We start from the raw sequence: 19,834 nt of genomic DNA, 5'->3' as shown, positions 1-19,834 counted from the left end.
TCTTTTGGTTCCACACATAGCTGTCCACTCTGATTCTCTAAGGGACCAATTTTATCCCTCACTATCCTTTTGCTATTAGTATAACTGTAGAAACCCTTTGGATTTATTTTCACCTTACTTGCCAAAGCAACCTCGTACTTTCTTTTAGCTTTTCTAATTTCTTTCTTAAGATTTTTTCCCAGGGCTGGGATGACTAACACGAGAGAGCTCAGTTTTAAGGTGCTTGGAAGTAGGTACAGAGGAGATGTCAGGAGTATTTTTTTTTTTAAAACGCAGAGAGTGGTGAGTGCATGGAATGGGTTGCTGGCGACAGTGGTGGAGGCAGATACGATAGGGTCTTTTAAGAGACTTCTGGACAGGTACATGGAGCTCAGAAAAATAGAGGGCTATGGGTAACCCTAGGTAATATCTAAGGTAAGGACATGTTCGGTGCAGCTTTGTGGGCTAAAGGGCCTGTATTGTGCTGTAGGTTTTCTATGTTTCTGTGTTTCTCTGACATTAAATGTACCTACTGAAGTGCTTCAACACTCATAAGTTATTACCAGAAAACTTTACTAGAAAAAAAAAATGGTTAGTGGCTTTATATTTGTACAAATATAAGGAATACATCAACACATACAAGATGCTGGAAAAACTCAGCAGGTCCAGCAGCATCTAAGAAAAAGAATTTTTTCCCACTTTCAAATCTCTTACTAACTCTTCCTTCAGTTAGTCCTGACGAAGGGTCTCGGCCTGAAACGTCGATTGTACCTCTTCCTAGAGATGCTGCCTGGCCTGCTGCGTTCATCAGCAACTTTGATGTGTGTTGCTTGAATTTTCAGCATCTGCAGAATTCCTGTTGTTTGCGTAAGAAAAAGAATTGATGTTTTGGGCCGAGACCCTTCATCATGACTGTTTTTTCATTTCCACAAATGCTGCCTGATCTACTGAGTTTTTCAAATAAAAGAATACATCAACACATACAAAATGTTGGAAATACATTACAAATAAACAAAAAAGTGAGGAAAATGGAAATTGTGATAAAAGTAACTGATAGTGAAACAACTAATGCCTTTAAGTCAATCTCGCAATTAAGCTATACATTTAAATATTTTCATTTTTATTAGCATTTCTGTTATTTAGTTTGAAAATTGGGAATTAAAAGTTTATTGTAATGCCGATGTTTAATTGGATACTAGAATTTTTTAAAACAAATTTATAGATTTTTCATAGGACATTGAACAGAAATAATTGGCTATTAGACCTTTTACATACAATTTATATCCAGGAACTTCAAGGCCGCATTTGTTTGAGTATGGCATCAAGGTGCTCTGGCTAAACCAGTGCACCCGGAGAAAACCTACTCATTCCATGCAGAGGATGTAAGGACTCCTTGCAAATAACATAGAAATTGAACTGCAAGCTCCGACAGCCTGAGCTGTAATAGTGCTGCAGTAACCGCTACGCTACCACGGCATATGATGGCTGGTAGCCAATCATCTCAGCTACAGGACACTTCTGCAGAAATTCCTCTGAGTTGTGTCCTAGGCTCAACTATCTTCAGCTGCTTCTTCAATCAAAAGGTCAGAAATAATGATTCATTGATGCATGCAGAATATTCACGATTATTTGCAACTCCTCAGGTAATGCAGTCCCCTATCAAATGCAGCAAGACCTGGACAATATCCATGCCTGGCCTGATAGGCAATGAGTAACATTCAGATTACACAAAGGCCAGGCTTAGAAGTATTGAATAAGGTAAAATCCAGCTATCACTCCATGACATTCAATGGTATTACCAAGTTCCTCACAATCATTATTCTGGTTACACAATATGACTGCAAAATAAAACAACACAGGTCAGAGTCTAAACAAAAATCCTGTGACAAATAACTCACTTCCCAAATTACAAAGCCTGTCCACCATCTCCCAAGCTCAAATCAGGTGTATGATGGAATATTCTCCACGTGCCTGCACGAGTGCAGCTTCAACAACACTCAAGAAGCTAGGTACCATAGAAAATATAGGAGCCTGTTTGTTAGGCATCCCATCAACAATCATTCACTTACTTCACCAGCAATGCACAGTAGCAGCAGGTTATACCATCACCACCACAACAACACACCAGACTCTTTGGACAGCATCTTCTGAATCTACAATCTCTAAGAGCTAGTTGGACAGGAGCAGTAAAAGCATGGAAATGTATCCCAAGCCACACGCCATCCTGACTTGGAAATATATCACTGTTGCGGAGTCAAAATCTTAGAACTTAAGACCATTCTGGATATACACACACCTCAAGAATTGTAACAGTTCAAGGTGACAGCTTGCCACCTTGTACAATAAGATGGACTTGACCTCATGCATTTTATCATTCACCTGCACTGCACTTTCTCTGTAGCTTTTACACTTGATTCATTATTTCTTTCGCAAAACAGTGGTGAATCTGTGGAATTCATTGCCACAAAAAGCTGTGGAGAGCAAGTCATTGGTATATTTAAAAAGAGGAGATTGACAGGTTATTGACTAGTAAGGGCATCAAAGGTTAGGGGGTGAAGGCAGATGAATGGTATTGAGAAGGATAATAAATCAGCCATGATCGAATGACAAAGCAGACTCAATGGTCGAATGGTCTAACTCTGCTCACATGTCATATGATCCAATTGTCTATTCTGGATTGTTATTGTTTTATTCATTTTCTCTCAATGCATTGTGCAATGATTTCATCTGTATGAACAGTATGCAAGACAAGCACTGTATCGTAGTACGTGATAATAATAAACCATCAAGACTGATTAGGAACACACATAAAAGTTGCTGGTGAATGCAGCAGGTCAGGCAGCATCTCTAGGAGGAGGTACAGTCGATGTTTTGGGCCGAGACCCTTCGTCAGGACTAACTGAAGGAAGAGCTAGTAAGAGATTTGAAAGTGGGAGGGGGAGGGGGAGATCCAATATGAAAGGAGAAGACGGGGGGTGGGGGGATGGAGCCAAGAGCTGGGCAGTTGATTGGCAAAAGGGATATGAGAGGGGAGAGAGATAGAGATAGAGAGAGATAGGAGAGATAGGAGAGAGGGAGAGGAAGAGAGGAAGAGAGAGAGAGATAGAGAGAGAGAGAGAGAGAGAAAGAATGTGTGTAGATAAATAAATAAATAACGGATGGGGTACGAGGGGGAGGTGGGGCATTAGCGAAAGTTTGAGAAGTCAATGTTCATGCCACCAGGTTGGAGGCTACCCAGACAGAATATAAGCTGCTGTTCCTCCAACCTGAGTGTGGTTTCATCTTTACAGCAGAGGAGGCCGTGGATAGACATATCAGAATGGGAATGGGACGTGGAATTAAAATGTGTGGCCACTGGGAGATTCTGCTTTCTCTGGTGGGCAGAGCGTAAGTGTTCAGCAAAACGATCTCCCAGTCTGCGTCGGGTCTCGTCAATATATAGAAGGCCGTATCAGGAGCACCGGACGCAGTATATCACCCCAGCCGACTCACAGGTGAAGTGTCGCCTCACCTGGAAGGACTGTCTGGGGCCCCGAATGGTAGTGAGGGAGGAAGTGTAAGGGTGTGTGTAGCACTTGTTCCACTTACAAGGATAAGTGCCAGGAGGGAGATCGGTGGGGAGGGATGGGGGGAATGAATGGACGAGGGAGTCGCGTAGGGAGCGATCCCTGCGGAAAGCCGGGGGTGGGGGGGGAGGGGAGGGAAAGATGTGCTTAGTGGTGGGATCCCATTGTAGGTGGCGGAAGTTATGGAGAATTATATGTTGGACTGATTAGGAATTGGCAATTAAATGCTGCTTTAGCCCGCCAAGCTCTCATCCCTTGAACGAACAAAAACTCAAGACGATGTATTATATTTATTAAGCATTTGTACCCACAATGCAACCTCCCTATGAATATGTGAGAATAATCGACTACATCTTGTTGGAAAAAAAATGCCTAGTTTAAAACATTAAGCCATATAAATGTTCAAACTGGTTGGCATTTTGAAGGGATGAGATATAGCAGCTGTAAATCTTTCAAACTTGTTGACTAATCTATGCTGCTCTGCTCATTCTTTCCACAAATGCTTATTATTACTAACCTTCCTATTATTTATAAAAAAAATGACTGGACTTGCACATTCATTGCCCATTAATCATGCTGCAAAAAGCAAGGGCTTATAATTACTAACAAAAATATCCCTCTTATCACAATGCAAATCAATCTCTCTGGCATAAATACATTAACTATTTAAACTAAGTTTCAATCATTCTTTAAACTTCAAAATTAAAAGTTAATATTTATTTTCATGCTCTACCCGTTTTGCTCCCTCTTTCATTCTCTGACAGTACTTGCTCTGACTGAAATTCACCATTCACCCAAGGAAAAATCCCATCAATCACAAAGGTCACAGGTGCCCCTTTTGTCAGCTGCTATTTCTAACAGGAAATGGCACACATTTAAAATATATTGAATAGGCTAAGAAGAACCTAATGCCCATGCAGCATGGTAATTCACCTCCCAACTACAGAAAGATTTTCTACAAATGGCGAGTCAGGAGTTTGGTAATGAAACACCCCGGTTTCCTTGGCTGTGTAAGTCTAGGAAAGACAACCTCCGGCCCCTCCAAACTCATGAGATTGAGCCGTGCTTGATCCTATCCCAAACCTGTTTGTGTGGATGCTGTGTCATTTGCTACCCTGTTACAATTAATGCCACAAAATAACAGACAGTACACTGCATACAATTAAAGGAATTATATTTATCAATCTTAACTGAAAGGTTAGTAATGAATAACAAAAAGAAAAGGGTCCATTCTAATTAAACAGTCAAATACCCACAAGTTGGAGCTCATCTTGAACTTCGTTGTCACTCACGCACTGGACCCTCGGTCTACGTGAAAGCACACACCACCTTCTGAACTTCACTTGCAATCCATCTCAAATAAACAGGTCTCCCACTGATCGTATGCTACAACCAGTTTTCCCCAGCATCTTCTCTCCTCATCTCCTCTCAAACAAAACAAAACCTCAAGCTCAACCTTATTATCCCTGACCAAGAAAACCTCCAGCTAATTGGATGGCACACATTCCATTACCATCCCTCATGTTCAACAGTAACCCAAACAGGCTGAAAGCAGAACAGCCTCTCTTACAGAGCTGCTAAGTGAAATACCTACAGCATAACAGGAAAGATATGAACCAGGGCATTACAGTTAAATACTTTCCACTTGTCTGGATAAGTAACATCAACAGCTAACATCAAGGACAAATCAACCACTTGATTAGTATTCCATTCTTGATGGCATTTTACAAGTCTATGACATATGGTGGGAACATCGATTTAAATATCGTCACCAAGTGTCTCATTATCATGATTTACAAAAGTATTTCTGCTTTGCTACTGCAAGGTTGATATTTTGGAGCTCCCTATTAGCAATGTGGGAGTACTGTTATCGTAAGAATTGCAGCAGTTCCAGGAGGTGGCTCACCACCACCTTCTAAAGAATATTTGGGGAAGTTTAGTAATTACTAACTTCAACAGTGATGTATTTTATCACATAACACATGCACAAGTTTTCACACATTTGGATGAGAGATATCAAATTCTAAGTAAAATTATATAACCAGTTGTTCTGGTACTCTGATGAATCTTTCTATATTTGGGATAAAGAAGCATGTGCAAGTAGTCTAAGATGAATGGACAAAGAAAGCCCGGAGACACAAAGGTCTGATGATCAAGTTCCCTGAAACAAGTTGATATTACCTAAAAGTCTACCCAAAAACCTTAAAGGATTACATACAAGTCATGAGGATGCAGCAAATATTCTTCCACTCCAATGAGTGGGAAATTAAAATGAATCAAGTTTTTCATAAAAATAATTCCTACAGTATTTTTTGTTCTAATAATCCAAATGAATGGACATTGTGTTCCCCAATCTCCTATAATACCCATGCACCAAAATACCTGTGAGATTTCAGCATATTTTTTCAACATACTGAACAATCTGAAGCACACTGCGCGATAGAATAGTTCAATATGTTCTAGAGTGATGGTAATAAAGTCCAGGATAGATTGCCAAAACCTTTGCATTGTCTGCCAAGGTTGATTTCACCTGACAGAACAAATAAAAATTCAGAAACTTAACCTGATCACAATTTAGATTAACATACAAAATGCTGGAGGAACTCAGCAGGTCAGGCAGCATCAATGGACAGGAATAAAGAGCCAATAGTTTGGGATGAGACCCTTCATCACAACACAATTTCTCTTCCCGATGATGTGGCCCAATCAGCTAAGTATTTCCTGCGTTTTCTTCCTTTATGCTGATATAACAATATGCTCGTTAGGAACAGGGCATTCATCAAGTTCAAGCCAAAAGCTTATTTAGAATATGGTGAGATAAAGAAACCAACATTCCAAGGATGGCACTGATGACTTCCTACTAATTCAGAGGTTTTGTTTGTTTTAACATCACTAGCAATTTACAAGGTTATGAATAGGCATCCGTTAGTCTCGTGAGACCATGGATTTGCGCCTTAGAAGATTTCCAGGGCGCAGGCCTGGGCAAGATTGTATGGAAGACCGGCAGTTGCCCATGCTGCAAGTCTCCCTTCTCCACGCCACCAACGTTGTCCAAGGGAAGGGCATTAGGACCCATACAGCTTGGTACCGGTGTCGTCGCAGAGCAATGCGTGGTTAAGTGCCTTGCTCAAGGACACAACATACTGCCTCAGCTGAGGCTCGAACTAGCGACCTTCAGATCACTAGACCGACGCTTTAACCACTTGGCCATGCGTTATGAACATTAATAAAAATGTTTACATATATGAATCCTTTTAAAATATTTATGAAATGTTTAGAGCTACACAAAACAATCCTAGGATGTTATACCATTTTGCTCCATAGACTGTGTTCTCGCACTAATGACTGAATTTCAATTATCTGAAAGCAATCAATTTGAACTTTAAGCCTGCATACTTCTTGGATTCATTTAATGTACATGTATATTGAAACATACAGTGAAATATAGCTCAAAGTACAAGTTTCTTCATTTATTCTGTAAAAGGCCTGTTGTTACAAAATTAGGACTAGAACTGTTTGATGGAGTCCTACTACTCGGCTAGATAACTTTCTCTGATTTTAGAGAACTTAAGATCTTGGCTTTGGCAACATTTAGGCTTGCTTTAACAAGGGACAAATAAGCAGTTATACCATATCACAATATAGTTTGAGCACCCCTTGTTTGAAAGTCCAAAATCCAAAAATTTTTTGACCACTCACATGACTTCACAAATGGAAAATTCCATAAGGCATTGGGAAGGTACCAGGTGATGCCTGGATCTCTGCGCACAACAGAGAGTTCCAAGAAGTGACCTCACATGTAATGAACAGAAGTTAATGAAAAACAGAAAAATTCAGCATAAAGTAAAAAATTAAGATCTTGATTATGTATTGAAAGAGTGGATTCCTCAGTATCAGAATGAAAATATACCACTTTAATGGTATGCTGATCATGAAGCAAGCAAAGACCTATCACAACAAATTAAAAATTGAAAGTAATAGTGAATATTCAGAAGGCTGATTGCAGAAATTTAAGAAAAAGCACAGCATTTTTTTTTAAAGGAAGAGATTTATGGTGATAAAGCATCCACTGATGACAAAACAGGAATGAAAATCACGAAGTCACTAATGAAGATCTAACAGGCTAAACGGGTGCATCAGTACATACATGTGATGAACAAGTGTAAGACAAAGACTGCTTACCAGTAGCACATAAATTCAGAGCTGGAAATGATGGAAATGCCAAGTAGCCAATGACTGTCCACCTGGGCAGCCAAGGTAGTGCTAACTTACCATTCTGATGATTTCAATGTACACATTATTCTTTCTTACACAAAATTATTAAAACATTATATCAAAATACCTTCATGGTATATTAAAGGCTGTACATATCACGCACCATCAATTAACAGGACATGTCACTCAGGGACTTAGGCTATAGTTTTTTAGTGTGACTGTTTTACACTGCCATATATGTGCTATGTATGACTATTGCTATTGTGTTTTTCACCTTGGCCGCAGAGTAATGCTGTTTCACTTGCCTGCATTCATGGGAAATCATGTATGGTTGAATGATAATTAAACTTGAAATTAAATGGATTTTGTATTTAGACTTGGGTTCCATCCTCAAGGTATCTCATTATATAGAAGCAAATATTCCAAGATACGAAACACTTCTGACAACAAGCATTTTAGATGATGGGTGCTCAAACTGTAATATCGCATAGGTACTCCCTGCCACCCACTTCTGGCTTGATCAAAAAAGGCCAACATCACTAAAACGCCCACAACTTTTACAGTCACAACCAAAACATTAACTAAGCCAGCTGTATCAAAATACTGGAAAGAGCAAGAGATCTCTTGAATATTCCGAGAGCTGTTCACCTCTTGACCCCGAAGGCTCCCTTACTGTCTGCAAGGCTCAAGACAGGATGATAATTGAATACCCCCTGGTTGCCAGAGAGATATAACCATAACATTTAATAAAGTTAGCACAACCAATAGTAGGTGTGTTGGTGAATTGGCATTACTGCCCTTGGTTTAATATGTAGTTTGTCTCTAGCAATTCATCAAGCTTACAACTTTCAGTATCACTCAAGTTTCAATCTCTTCTGCCGGGAAAGATATTATCAAGCTTTACACCAGAATCAGGTTCATTATCACTAAAATATGTCATGAAATTTATTGTTTTGTGGCAGCAGTACAGTGCAATACTATACATTTGAAATGCTCTGGTAAAGGTTTCACTGCTAACACTGCTTTCTGTAGCAGTAGTGTTTGGGTTATGGTTAAAGATAATGGGTGCTTTGGAATGTGAGCCGTCCAATCTGGGAAGCGGGTTTCTTTTGTGTGCCTCTCATTGGTGTGAGCTGGGGTCTTTGTTCAGCTGGAGATGAAGAGATAGGATGCTAGAGAGAACTGTTCGTAGGGTTCGACCCATTGGGGACCATGATTCAATGGAGTAAGGTGCAGCATTCACACAAACATGGATTTGGCGGGACCGGAGGGTGTATTCCCTAGACTTATGCAGGCCAAGGAAACAGAGGGCTTTCACATTATAAAGAGAAACATAAGTAGTGCAAAAATAGTGAGGTGTGTGGGTTCATAGTCCATTCGGATCGAGAGGAAGAAGCTGTTCTTAAAACTTTGAGTATGTGCCTTCAAGGCTCCTGTACCTCCTCTCAGATGGTCGTAATGAAAAGAGGGCATGTCCTAGGTACTGGAAGTCCTTGATGATGGATGCTGCCTTTTAGAGGCATCGACTTTTGAAGATGCACTTGATGGTGGGGAGGCATGTGCCAATTGATGGATCTGGCTGAGTTTAAAACCCTCTGCAGCTTTACCTGATCCTGTGCAGTGGCTCTTCCGTAACCAGAGGGTGATGCAACCAGCTAAAATGCTGTTCATGATACATCTGTACTAATTTGTTAGAGCTTGGTGAAATACAAATCTCCTCAAACTCTTCATGAAATATAGCTGCTGGTATGCTATCTTTGTAATTGCATCAATATGTTAAGGCCCTGGATAGGTCTTCAGCGATGTTAACATCCAGGAACTTGAAACTGCTCACTCTTTTTTCCTGACACTCAATAAGCACTGGTGTCCCCTCTATTTTCTCTTCCTGAAGTCCACCATCAGTTCCTCGGTCTTGTTGATGTTGAGTGGAAGGTTGTTGTTGCAACACCACCCATCCAGCCAATCTATCTCACTCCTGTACTAACAGAAGATTTTCAAATACCTCCCATTTTCCCCAACGGTGCCTATAAAACACCTCCCCTTGGAAATTTTCAGTGTTTTATTGTTTTACATAATTGAATCACAATTTGGCTTTTTTTTGACACTGATCAACTGAAAAAGATTCTTTCATGTCAAAGTGAAAACAGATCTCTACAAAGTGATCCAAATTAATTACAAGTATAGAATACCAAATAACTGATTGCATAAGTATTCAACCCCTTTAATATAACACACCAAGTCACTGGTGTAGCCAGTTGGGTTTTAGAAGTCACACAATTAGTTAAATGGAGATCACGTGTGCAGTCAAGGTGTTTCAATTGATTGTAGTAAAAATACACAAAGGTCCAACTGCTGGTGAGTCAGTATCCTGGCAAAAACTATACTATGAAAACAAAAGAAAGTTCCAAGCAACTCTGCAAAAAGACTATTGAAAAGTACAAGTCAGGAGATGGATACAAGAAGATTTGCAAGTCACTGAATATCCCTTGGAGCACAGTTAAGTCAATCATCAAGAAATGGAAAGAATATGGCACAGTTGTAAATCTGCCTACAGCAGGCCATCCTCAAAAACTGAGTGACTGTGCAAGAAGGGGACTAGTGAGGGGAGACCACCAAGAGACTTATGACAACTCTGGAGAAGTCGCAAGCTTCAGTGGCTATGATGGAAGACACTGCGCATACAATAAATGCTGCTCAGGTGCTTCACCAGTTGCAGCTTTATGGGAGCGTGCCAAAGAGAAAGCCACTGTTGAAAAAGGCTCACATGAAATCTCAGCTAGAGTTTGCCAGAAGACATGTGGGAGACTCTTAAGTCAGCTGGAAGGAGGTTCTATGGTCTGTGAAAGCAAAATTGAGCTCTTTGGCCATCAGACTAAATGTTATGTTTGGCATAAACCAAATATTGTACATCATCAAAAACACACCATTCCTACAGTGAAGCATGGTGGTGGCTGCATCATGTTGTAGGGATGTTTCACTGCAGCAGGCCCTGGAATGCTTGTGATGGAAGAGGGTAAGATGAATGCAGCAAAATATAGGGAAATCCTCGAGGAAAACCTGATGCAGTCTGCAAGAGAACTGCAACTTGGGAGAAGATTTGTTTTCCAAGCAAGATAATGACCCCAAGCATATAGAAGAATGGCTTAAAAGCAACAAATTTAAAGTCTTGGAGTGGCCAAGTCAGAATCCAAACATCAATCCAATTGAGAATTTGTGGCTGGACCTGTAAAGGACAGTTCATTCATTATCCCCATGCAATCTGACAGAGATTGAGCAGTCTTGTAATGAAGAATGGGGGAAAATTGCAGTGTCCAGATATGCGAAGCTGATAAAGACCTATACACACAGACTCAAGGCTGTAACTGCTGCCAAAGGTGAGTAATTATGCAATCAATTCTTTTGAGTTTTAGACCAATTTGTAGAAATTTGTTTTCACTTTGACACAAGAGCCTTTTCTGTGGATCAGTGTCAAAAAAGCCAAACTTAATGCACTGTGAATCAATGTTGTAAAACAAAAAAAAACATAAAAACTTCCAAGGGTTGGAATACTTTTTATAAGCACTGTATATTACATTTCCTCCAAAACGCATTAAAGGACTGGATTACTTCACTGTAGAATTTACAGTTTTTTCAGCTATCTTTTAGAATAATAGTTGTCATTTCTAGTCTTGGCTCAACATTTTAACCTAATCTTATAAAGGATAAAGATATCATTGGCCAAGCCATCATACATTGCCCCTGAACTGAATGGCTAGTAGGCTACTACAGAAAACAGTTAAGTGACATTCACATTGGTACAGTTGCAAGAAAAAGTTTGTGAACCCTTTGCAGTTACCTTGTTTTCTGCATTAATTACTCAGATGAAGATCAGACCACATTTTATGAGTCACAATAATAGGCAAACACAATCTGCCTAAACTAATAATACACAAGCAATTGTACTTTGCATGTCTTCACTGAACACATTGTATAATCATTCACAGTCCAGGCTGGAAAAACCTCTTGTATTTAATAACCAGTAGAACTTCCTTTAACAGCAATAACCTCTACCAAATATTTCCTGTAGCTGCTGATCAGACTTGCGTAGAGGCGAGGAGAAAATTTTGACCATTCATCCATATAAATCACTTTCAGCTCATCAATATTTCTGGGATACCTTGCATGAACAGGTAGGTCTTCAGGTAACGACACTGCATCTCAATTGGACTAAGGTCCAGACTCTAACCTGGCCATTGCAAAACGCGAATTTTCTTCTTTTTAAACTATCCTGCTGTGATTTACTTTTGTGTTTCTGATCATTGCCATGCTGCATCATCCAACTTCTATTAATCTTCACGTGTAGGACTGCTATCCCGACATCCTCTTGTAAAATGTCTTGATATCAACAACAGGAAGCTGTCCAGGCCCTGAGGCAGAAACGCAGCCCCAAACCACAATGCTCCTTCCACCATGTTGCATCACAGTTACGATGAGGTTTGGTGTTGGTATGCATTGCCTTTTTCCTCCGAACATAGCAATGTGCATTTCTGCCAAGATGTTTAACTTTTGTCTCATCTGTCCACAGAACATTGTAGAGCATCCAGGTGGTCTTCTGCAAACCTGAGATGTGCAGCAATGTTTTTCCTCCATGGTGTCCTTCCATGACCACCATTCCTGTTCAGTGTTTTTCTTATTGTGGACACATGAACAGGGACTTTAGAAAATTCTAGAGATTTCTGCAGGTCTTTTGCTGTTAACCTTTGGCTTCTTTTTCACCTCCTTCAGCATTGCTCATTGTGCTCTTGGTGTGATCACTGCAGGACACCCACTCCTAGGTAGGGTAGCAGCAGTACTGAATTTCCTCCATTTGTAGACAATTTAGAAGCCCTTTCCAGCTTCGTGCATCTTTACAGTTCTTCTACTAAGGTCCTCTGAAAGTAGTTTTGATCAAGGCATGGTGCACATAAACAGATCTTTCTTGACAAGAGCTTGCTCTGTCAGTAACCCGACTTTGTGTGTCTTTTTTATAGGGCAGGGCACCTCTACAACCCACACCTCTAATCTCACTGCATTGAGTGGAGCACCCGACTCCAAATAGATTTTGTAGAAAGCATTACCCCAGAGGTTCACATACTCTTTTGAACCTAGACTGATTATTTAAATGGTGTACTCAGTATTGACAAGAAGTAGAACTGTTAGTGTGTTATTAGTTTAAGCATTATTGTGTTTGTCTATTATTTTAACTGAGATGAAGATCAGACTACATTTTATGAGTAATTAATGCAGAAAACCAGGTAATTGCAAAGGGTTCACAAACCTTTTTTTGCAACCGCATGTCTTGAATCAAATACAGGCAAGGCACACATTAATGAATCCGACGAGTTTTTATAACAAGCCACTAAACTTCATGATCACCTTCACCGGTGCCATATCTTCCTCTCTAAATTTATTTAATTATATGAACTTAATTTCCCCAGCTGCTGTAGTGGGGCTTAACCTTGTGCTTTCAGAACAATAGGCAAGTCTGGATACCTGTGCAGTAACAATGATCCGGTGACAGCCTTCCTAGTGACCCTGTAGCACTGTTGCCCTGCTGAATGCAATGAATTCATGGTTGTGTTGGGAGATAACCAAATGAGCAACTTGTTTATATTTCTATTTCAGCACCTGAGCCATCAATCAGTGCTGTGAAACTAATCTCACTGTCATGTTGCAAAAATCACAGAAACAGAGGCGATGGGGATAACTGCCATTGACACTTACCCGCCAGTTATGATGGCGCCTAGGTCCTGCTCCCCCAAAGCTGTACTTAGGCTTGGCACCTATGCCCATAGTATCAAAATTAACTTCCCTTGTCTGGAAGGTACAGGAGACAGAGGCTGAAAAGAGAGGTGGTGGCCACCTAGACAGTAAGTGGGAAAAATGTGTTTATATTTGAATGGGCAGAACTTAGCGAAAACTGGATTATTCAACACATAATTGTGGTAATGAGCAAGATGAATCGCAAATATAAAGGGAATTTTTTTGCAGAAAAATAGAAAAAAAGATTGATTTATGAATTCTAGTGATGCCTTTGTTTAAAAAGCTGGGTAAAATATCATCCATTTTCCTAAAATGAAAATTTGAAAATAGAAGGCTCTCCAAAATCTCCTGTACTTTCAAAAGATTGCTTAGTATATTACTCTGAATCTCCTTAAAAGCTCATGATTCACCTTTAATACCTATGACATTAAATATATAAATCTATTTCCACCTTTCAAGGGCTCAACATTGACAAGAAACTATATTGTTACACGTGGCCAATAACATGGGTTTGTCAAATTATAAAGATTAATAATTCAGTTAAATGTAGCTCAATTCTAATCTAAACAGATAAAATGCAACAAAATTGGTATCTCCTATATATCTTTATACTATGAAAAAACCAATGTCTGGAAAAGAACTGCTGTATAAGCCCCATGAGCTTTGGATAATATACCAAATTGCATGCACAAGCCATTGCAAAACTGACAAATTGTACTCACTGTCAGACCTTCTCCTTGGAGAGCCTGTAGAATAAAGTTACTCACTACCCTGCCATCATTCATATGCATGCGTGGACCAAATGTATTGAATATTCGAGCAACCCGAACTTCTACTCCTTCCTGCAATATTGATATGGAAAACATGCCTTAATATTATCAAGAAATAAAAAATATAAATGTACATATTGGCCAAAAATATTTAAAGCTATATTAATCTAAACATATCATATTATTAATTATACAGCATTGCAAAACTGCCACTCATCTAAACATGAAGGGTTGAAGGATATTATATAACTAACTGAAACTGGTGTCCTTAAACAATATTTAAAATGTTATAAAAATGAAACATGCAATTAACAGACCATACAGACCTCTGCACAATTAACATAGATCAAAGTGACGTTTCAAATCATAGAACACATACATCAGAATATCTACATACACCAAGTATGGACTCCAAATACATAAAAGATTCTCAAAGTATCATTCACAATGTGTCACATTTCTAAGTTCCAGGACTACCTAAATTGTAAAGTTTAGCAAAAGTAATCAATGTATACCCAAGCTATATACTAACCTGCTTCATATAGGCGTAACACATTGTTTCAGCCACTCTTTTCCCCTCATCATAGCAGGCTCTTGGTCCAATTGGATTTACATGACCCCAGTAATCTTCGCGTTGTGGATGAACTTCTGGATCTTTATTGATTAAAAAAAATACTATTAGCTGAAATTAGATTAACCATTACATTTTATAAAATTCTGTCAGGGACATTAAAATGTATTTTTCTACTTGACTAGTCCAGATACTAAGAAAGAGGTTGTAAGAGCTGTAATTTTTGTCAACACGTATTACAATAATTTTCAATTTGAATTGGACACTAGCAAAAGCACATATTTGGGCAACATTAAACTCATAGTCCTGAGCTAAATTCAAACAAGCTACCTTTACATACAATGTGCAATACATCTGTAATGGTCACAGAGGAAAGAACTGCACTTATTCTACCTACAAAACTTTTACACACATTGTGGTCTATAATACAAGGGCCAAAGTCATATCAAACCAAATCTTCCTCTATTGTTCTAAAGAAACAACCCAGCTACCAAATTAGGTACCAAAAGAGGTGGGAATTCAATTTAAACTTTTAAGGATAGAGCACCAATTATGCACAGAACAGGAATAAAACCAGAAGCATTCACCCATTCCAAGCCAGGATGATGATAAATCTTAACATTTCACACTAACTACCTTGGAGCCAGCAGGTGCATGACTAAATTCTCGTCTGGTGGAGATAAGGATCATCTCTGCTCTAAAATCATATATTATAAATCCATCCCATTGCCTATTACCATTGGGATTTGCATTCATAAGGGAGTACTACTTTAACCTGTAGATTAAATACTCATCATAGCCACAAAAAAATTCAGATATTGGTGGGGGGGGGGGGAAGAGAACAAATTTACACAAAATCAGAACCTGGACAATAATTTATTTTTTCATTTCCACTGTTATCGAAGAATTCATTTTCACTGACACAGATTAATGCAGATGAATAATTGATAGGTGGGGTCAAGAGGAATACATTGTTAGAAATTGTGCATGGGTACCCGGCTCATTGGGAATGTGCTTGCTGCAATCCTTATGCAAGTAAACTGACATTTAATTCCAAGATTCCTGTCCTTTGCTGCACCTCTCATTACTTATCATTTATTTAGGACAGTTCATTCCCACTTATTCCATAGTGCCTCCTCTGATAACAAAACCATGCAATCGTCAGCAACACACACAAAATGCTGGAGGAACTCAGGAGGTCAGTCAACATCTATGGAAATGAGTAAACAGTCGACGTTTCAGACTGAGACCTTTCTTCAGGACTCAATCATCATGCAATAATCAACACTGCAAAACCACACAGGTGGCAGAATTCTTAGTTTCAGTCTGCAATTAATTGGATGTTTTAAATTTAGAACCTACGCTTAAGCTTGATATGTAGTTGACTGGTTTTATACCTGACACTCCCAATCATTGTCCAAGATATTATCACTGATCTAAAGGATCTGTTAGGATCATTTTCATGTTAAATAATAATGCAAGTAAATATAAGGTAACATGCAACTACCTTCCACTCATATGCAATGATAATAATGTATGATTTTTAAGATAATTGAATATTCCACTTAAGATGGAAGAGAGTCAAAGGCCTCAATGGCTCCATGGACACTGTGCTACCTCAGATCAGATTTTGTATCACTGACTTATATGTTGTAGAATTTGCTGTTCTGCAGCAGTGGCACAGGCAAGACAAAATTATCACAAATTACAAAAATGAACAGTGTAAAGAAAAAGGAGTAATGAGATAGTGTTCAGAAATCTGATGGCGGAGGGGTAATGTGTTGTTTCTCAATTGCTGAATGTGGGTCTTCAAGTTCCTGTACCTTCTCCCCGATAGTAAAGAGAAGAGGTCATATCACAGATGGCGAGGGTTCTTAGTGATAGGCATCGCCTTCTTGAGCGAACGGCTCTTAAAGATGTCTTCAATGATGGGGAAGGCCATGCTCATGATGGAGCCAGCTGAGGGTAACAACTCTCTGCAGCCTCTTGTGATTCTGTGCATTGAAGTCTCCATACCAGGCTGTTATGCAACCATCTCTCCACCATGCATCTTTAGAAATTTCTAAGTCTTTGGTGACATACCAAATTTCCTCAAAAACCTAACAAAGTAGACAGCATGCCTTCTTTATGATCGCTGTGTTGGGCCAGGATAGATCCTCTAAGATGTTGATGCCCAGGTACTTGCACCCTTTCCACTGCTGACTCCTAATGGATTAGGCTATTTAATTGTTATCTTCCTTGCAGTTTAACCAATTACTGCTGGTCTTTTTTTAAACTACTTATATACATATAACTGTTTAGTAAGTTTCCTAGTGGTCACAGTATGTGTATGCAGCTGTAACCCCCTTTGTGGTTACATCTACATCATTCTGGAAAGCTCTAGAGCTTCTCTGGTGCTGCGTTATTTGAATAGGGGCTATCTGATTGGCTGACTCTTACCTGCAAATTTGAATGGAAGGTTTATTTTCCATGGAGTATAAACAAAGCTGACCATGTGGCGACACCATCATCTTTCATTCTTTTGTTTCTCTTGCCCTTCATTTACTAGACTAGACCTAGCTTTTAAAATTTTCTTTGTTCTATTAATGCTTAATAAAACAATAGTGAAGCAACAAGATTTGTACCACCTTTCTGCCTTCCAAAAGAAACTTTTGATTAAAAACAGAATCCAACAATTTTGGCATAGTTAACAAAACAATGGTTGTGAAATTTAAGGACATGGAAGAATCACAAATGAAGTGGAAATTTTTGGGGCCTAAACTAACTGAAAGGTAAATGCTTCTTCTCTAATTTCAAATTGTCTGAGAGGACACCTAGTTCTGGCATCAGTACATCATTGGATGGAAGTTAGGAGTGAGGAACTACAACACTGCTAATTAAAAAAACCAGATCTGAAAAAACCAAGACGAGCACTGAAATTAATATCGGGCTCAGTGAAGGTAGAAGGCAAAAGTAATTGGATACATGCCAGCCACTGCAGGTGAGCAAAAGTGGTACCTCATGAGGACAATAAGCACGGTGGTTAACATGCTAGTAATTTCTGACACAGTAATTGCTGGCTACAGTGAGCAAATCATGAACCAACCAGAAGGCTTAGAACAAGTTGACAACTATTGTTCATTATGAAGTTTATTCTCGTATTATTTGTTGCGGTTATGTTTTTGCCAATTCCCCTGACTTACAATGAGTACAAATATTCATACTGATATGCTTTATCATAGCTTCCATCCATTTTACTTACATCAGTCATAATTATAAAATAGTTCAAACTCCTGCAAATGTGCCTACTAATCTATCTAACAATGATATAATCCAGTAAATACTTTGAAGAACATATAGCCTTTGATATTTCCATAACTTAGGTAGTTCTTGATTATTTTCCTACTGGTCACAATATTTATGTGCAGTAGTTTGGTGTGTTCCCTAGTGGTTACGTTTGTATCATTCTGGAAAACTCTGAAAGCTTCTCTGGTGCTTCATTATTTGGATAGGGGTTATGTGATTGGCTTTTATTTGCAAATTTGAGTGGAATGTTTCTCATCTATGGAGTATAAAAAAAGTTGACCATGTGACAATGTCATCTTCTTTTCTTTCTCCCTTCACTTACGAGACCAGACCTCCATCACTGTCCGTTTTTCAATTTTTATGGTTCTATTAACGTGTAACAAAGCAATTGCAAAGCAACAAGTTTTGTGCCTCCTTCCTGTCTTCTGAAACAACCTTAGATAAAAACATCAGAATCCAACACTCTTTAATGAGGACTGGTGCGTGTTTCCCCGACCTTCCTTATGTCAAGTACACAATCTGAACTTTGGTTTTGCTGACGTTGAATGTAAAGTTGTTATTGCAATACCTCTTGGCCAACCATCCTATCTTTGTCATTTAGGTAAAAACAGGGCAAAGCCTGATAAAAGGGAAAATTGCTTTAATCTCGATTGCTGACAAAAACAGGGTTTCAGATGTTTGTAATATTGCACTATAGATTGGCTGATTTCCCATATAATTTTGAAAGATATTTACTCCAAAAAACTAAGTAATAACGACTTTCACAAGAAGAGCTGCAAGCCCAAGAAATTGCAAATGCTGAAAATCTTAACCAAAAGACTCAGGAGGGGAGGCAATATCTATAGGACGGAAGAAAAGAATGAATGTTTCGGGTTAAAAATAGTTTCTTTCCATGTATTTTACCTGACCTACTCGGTGTTTCCAGTCTTTCTTGTTTTTATGTCTGAGAATACAGTACACCCTTGATTGGCACAAGAATTGTTTGCAACATGCAAAATCTATAGACTCTGTAGACTTGCTTCCTTGTGGCACACTGCCTCAGAGGAAAGTCAACTCGCTGCATTAACTTTCCTTAAAAAAGGAATATTAGTAGTAGAAATTCTAGTTCCTTAAACTGTGCCACCACTCAATCAGATCAATTCTATGCCCAGTCCATTTTGCCATCTTAACCCACATCTTCCAGATCCCTTCAGTTTTCAATATGTTGAATGAAAGATCATCTGCAGCTCTCTAAGTATTATAGCTTCATATCATCTATTTCCAAGGTGACCCAAAATTGCCACAAATTGGAACATAAACAAAAGGGCCATTAATAGTACTATTATTCCTAAATCATAAAATCCTTATAAATGACAACTGAAATATGCTGGCAAAGTCAGCCCATTCCAACCCTCTGCTACCACACACATTGTCACAGAAGTTGGAGTAGTCCCACACTAAATGCATCAATCAACTGACCTCATCTCACCACCAAAGGTTTGCATTGCCCACCCCCAGTCTATCCAATGCTAGCTCTCACAGGTAGCGTCTCCACACCTAGCTTTGGGCAAGTCATTTTGAAGCAGTACTAGCAGAGAATATGTATTCACCCCAGAATAGATGTTTACACCAAGTTTGCAAAACAGCAGTACTATGATCTCTTAACACTGATTTCATGAATTCATGGC

At 39.0% G+C, this 19,834-nt stretch overlaps 1 protein-coding gene across 5 annotated transcripts in view; it reads right to left on the bottom strand.

The window, feature by feature from the left end:
- The window catches only part of uxs1 (UDP-glucuronate decarboxylase 1), a 107,119-nt gene that overhangs the window by 34,739 nt on the left and 52,546 nt on the right, over positions 1 to 19,834 (bottom strand). For all 5 annotated transcript variants that reach the window (XM_072263199.1, XM_072263200.1, XM_072263202.1 and 2 more), the window contains 2 exons: positions 14,844 to 14,965; positions 14,264 to 14,383 (listed from right to left, as the gene is read on the bottom strand). In XM_072263199.1, the coding sequence (XP_072119300.1) occupies positions 14,264 to 14,383; positions 14,844 to 14,965 (242 nt within the window). The remainder of the gene's footprint in view (positions 1 to 14,263; positions 14,384 to 14,843; positions 14,966 to 19,834) is intronic.

The sequence above is a fragment of the Mobula birostris genome, chromosome 7 (assembly GCF_030028105.1).
Source record: "Mobula birostris isolate sMobBir1 chromosome 7, sMobBir1.hap1, whole genome shotgun sequence".
NCBI lineage: Eukaryota > Metazoa > Chordata > Chondrichthyes > Myliobatiformes > Myliobatidae > Mobula > Mobula birostris.
Note: the sequence above shows the minus strand (reverse complement) of the source record. Positions and strands in the feature narration are given on the sequence as shown.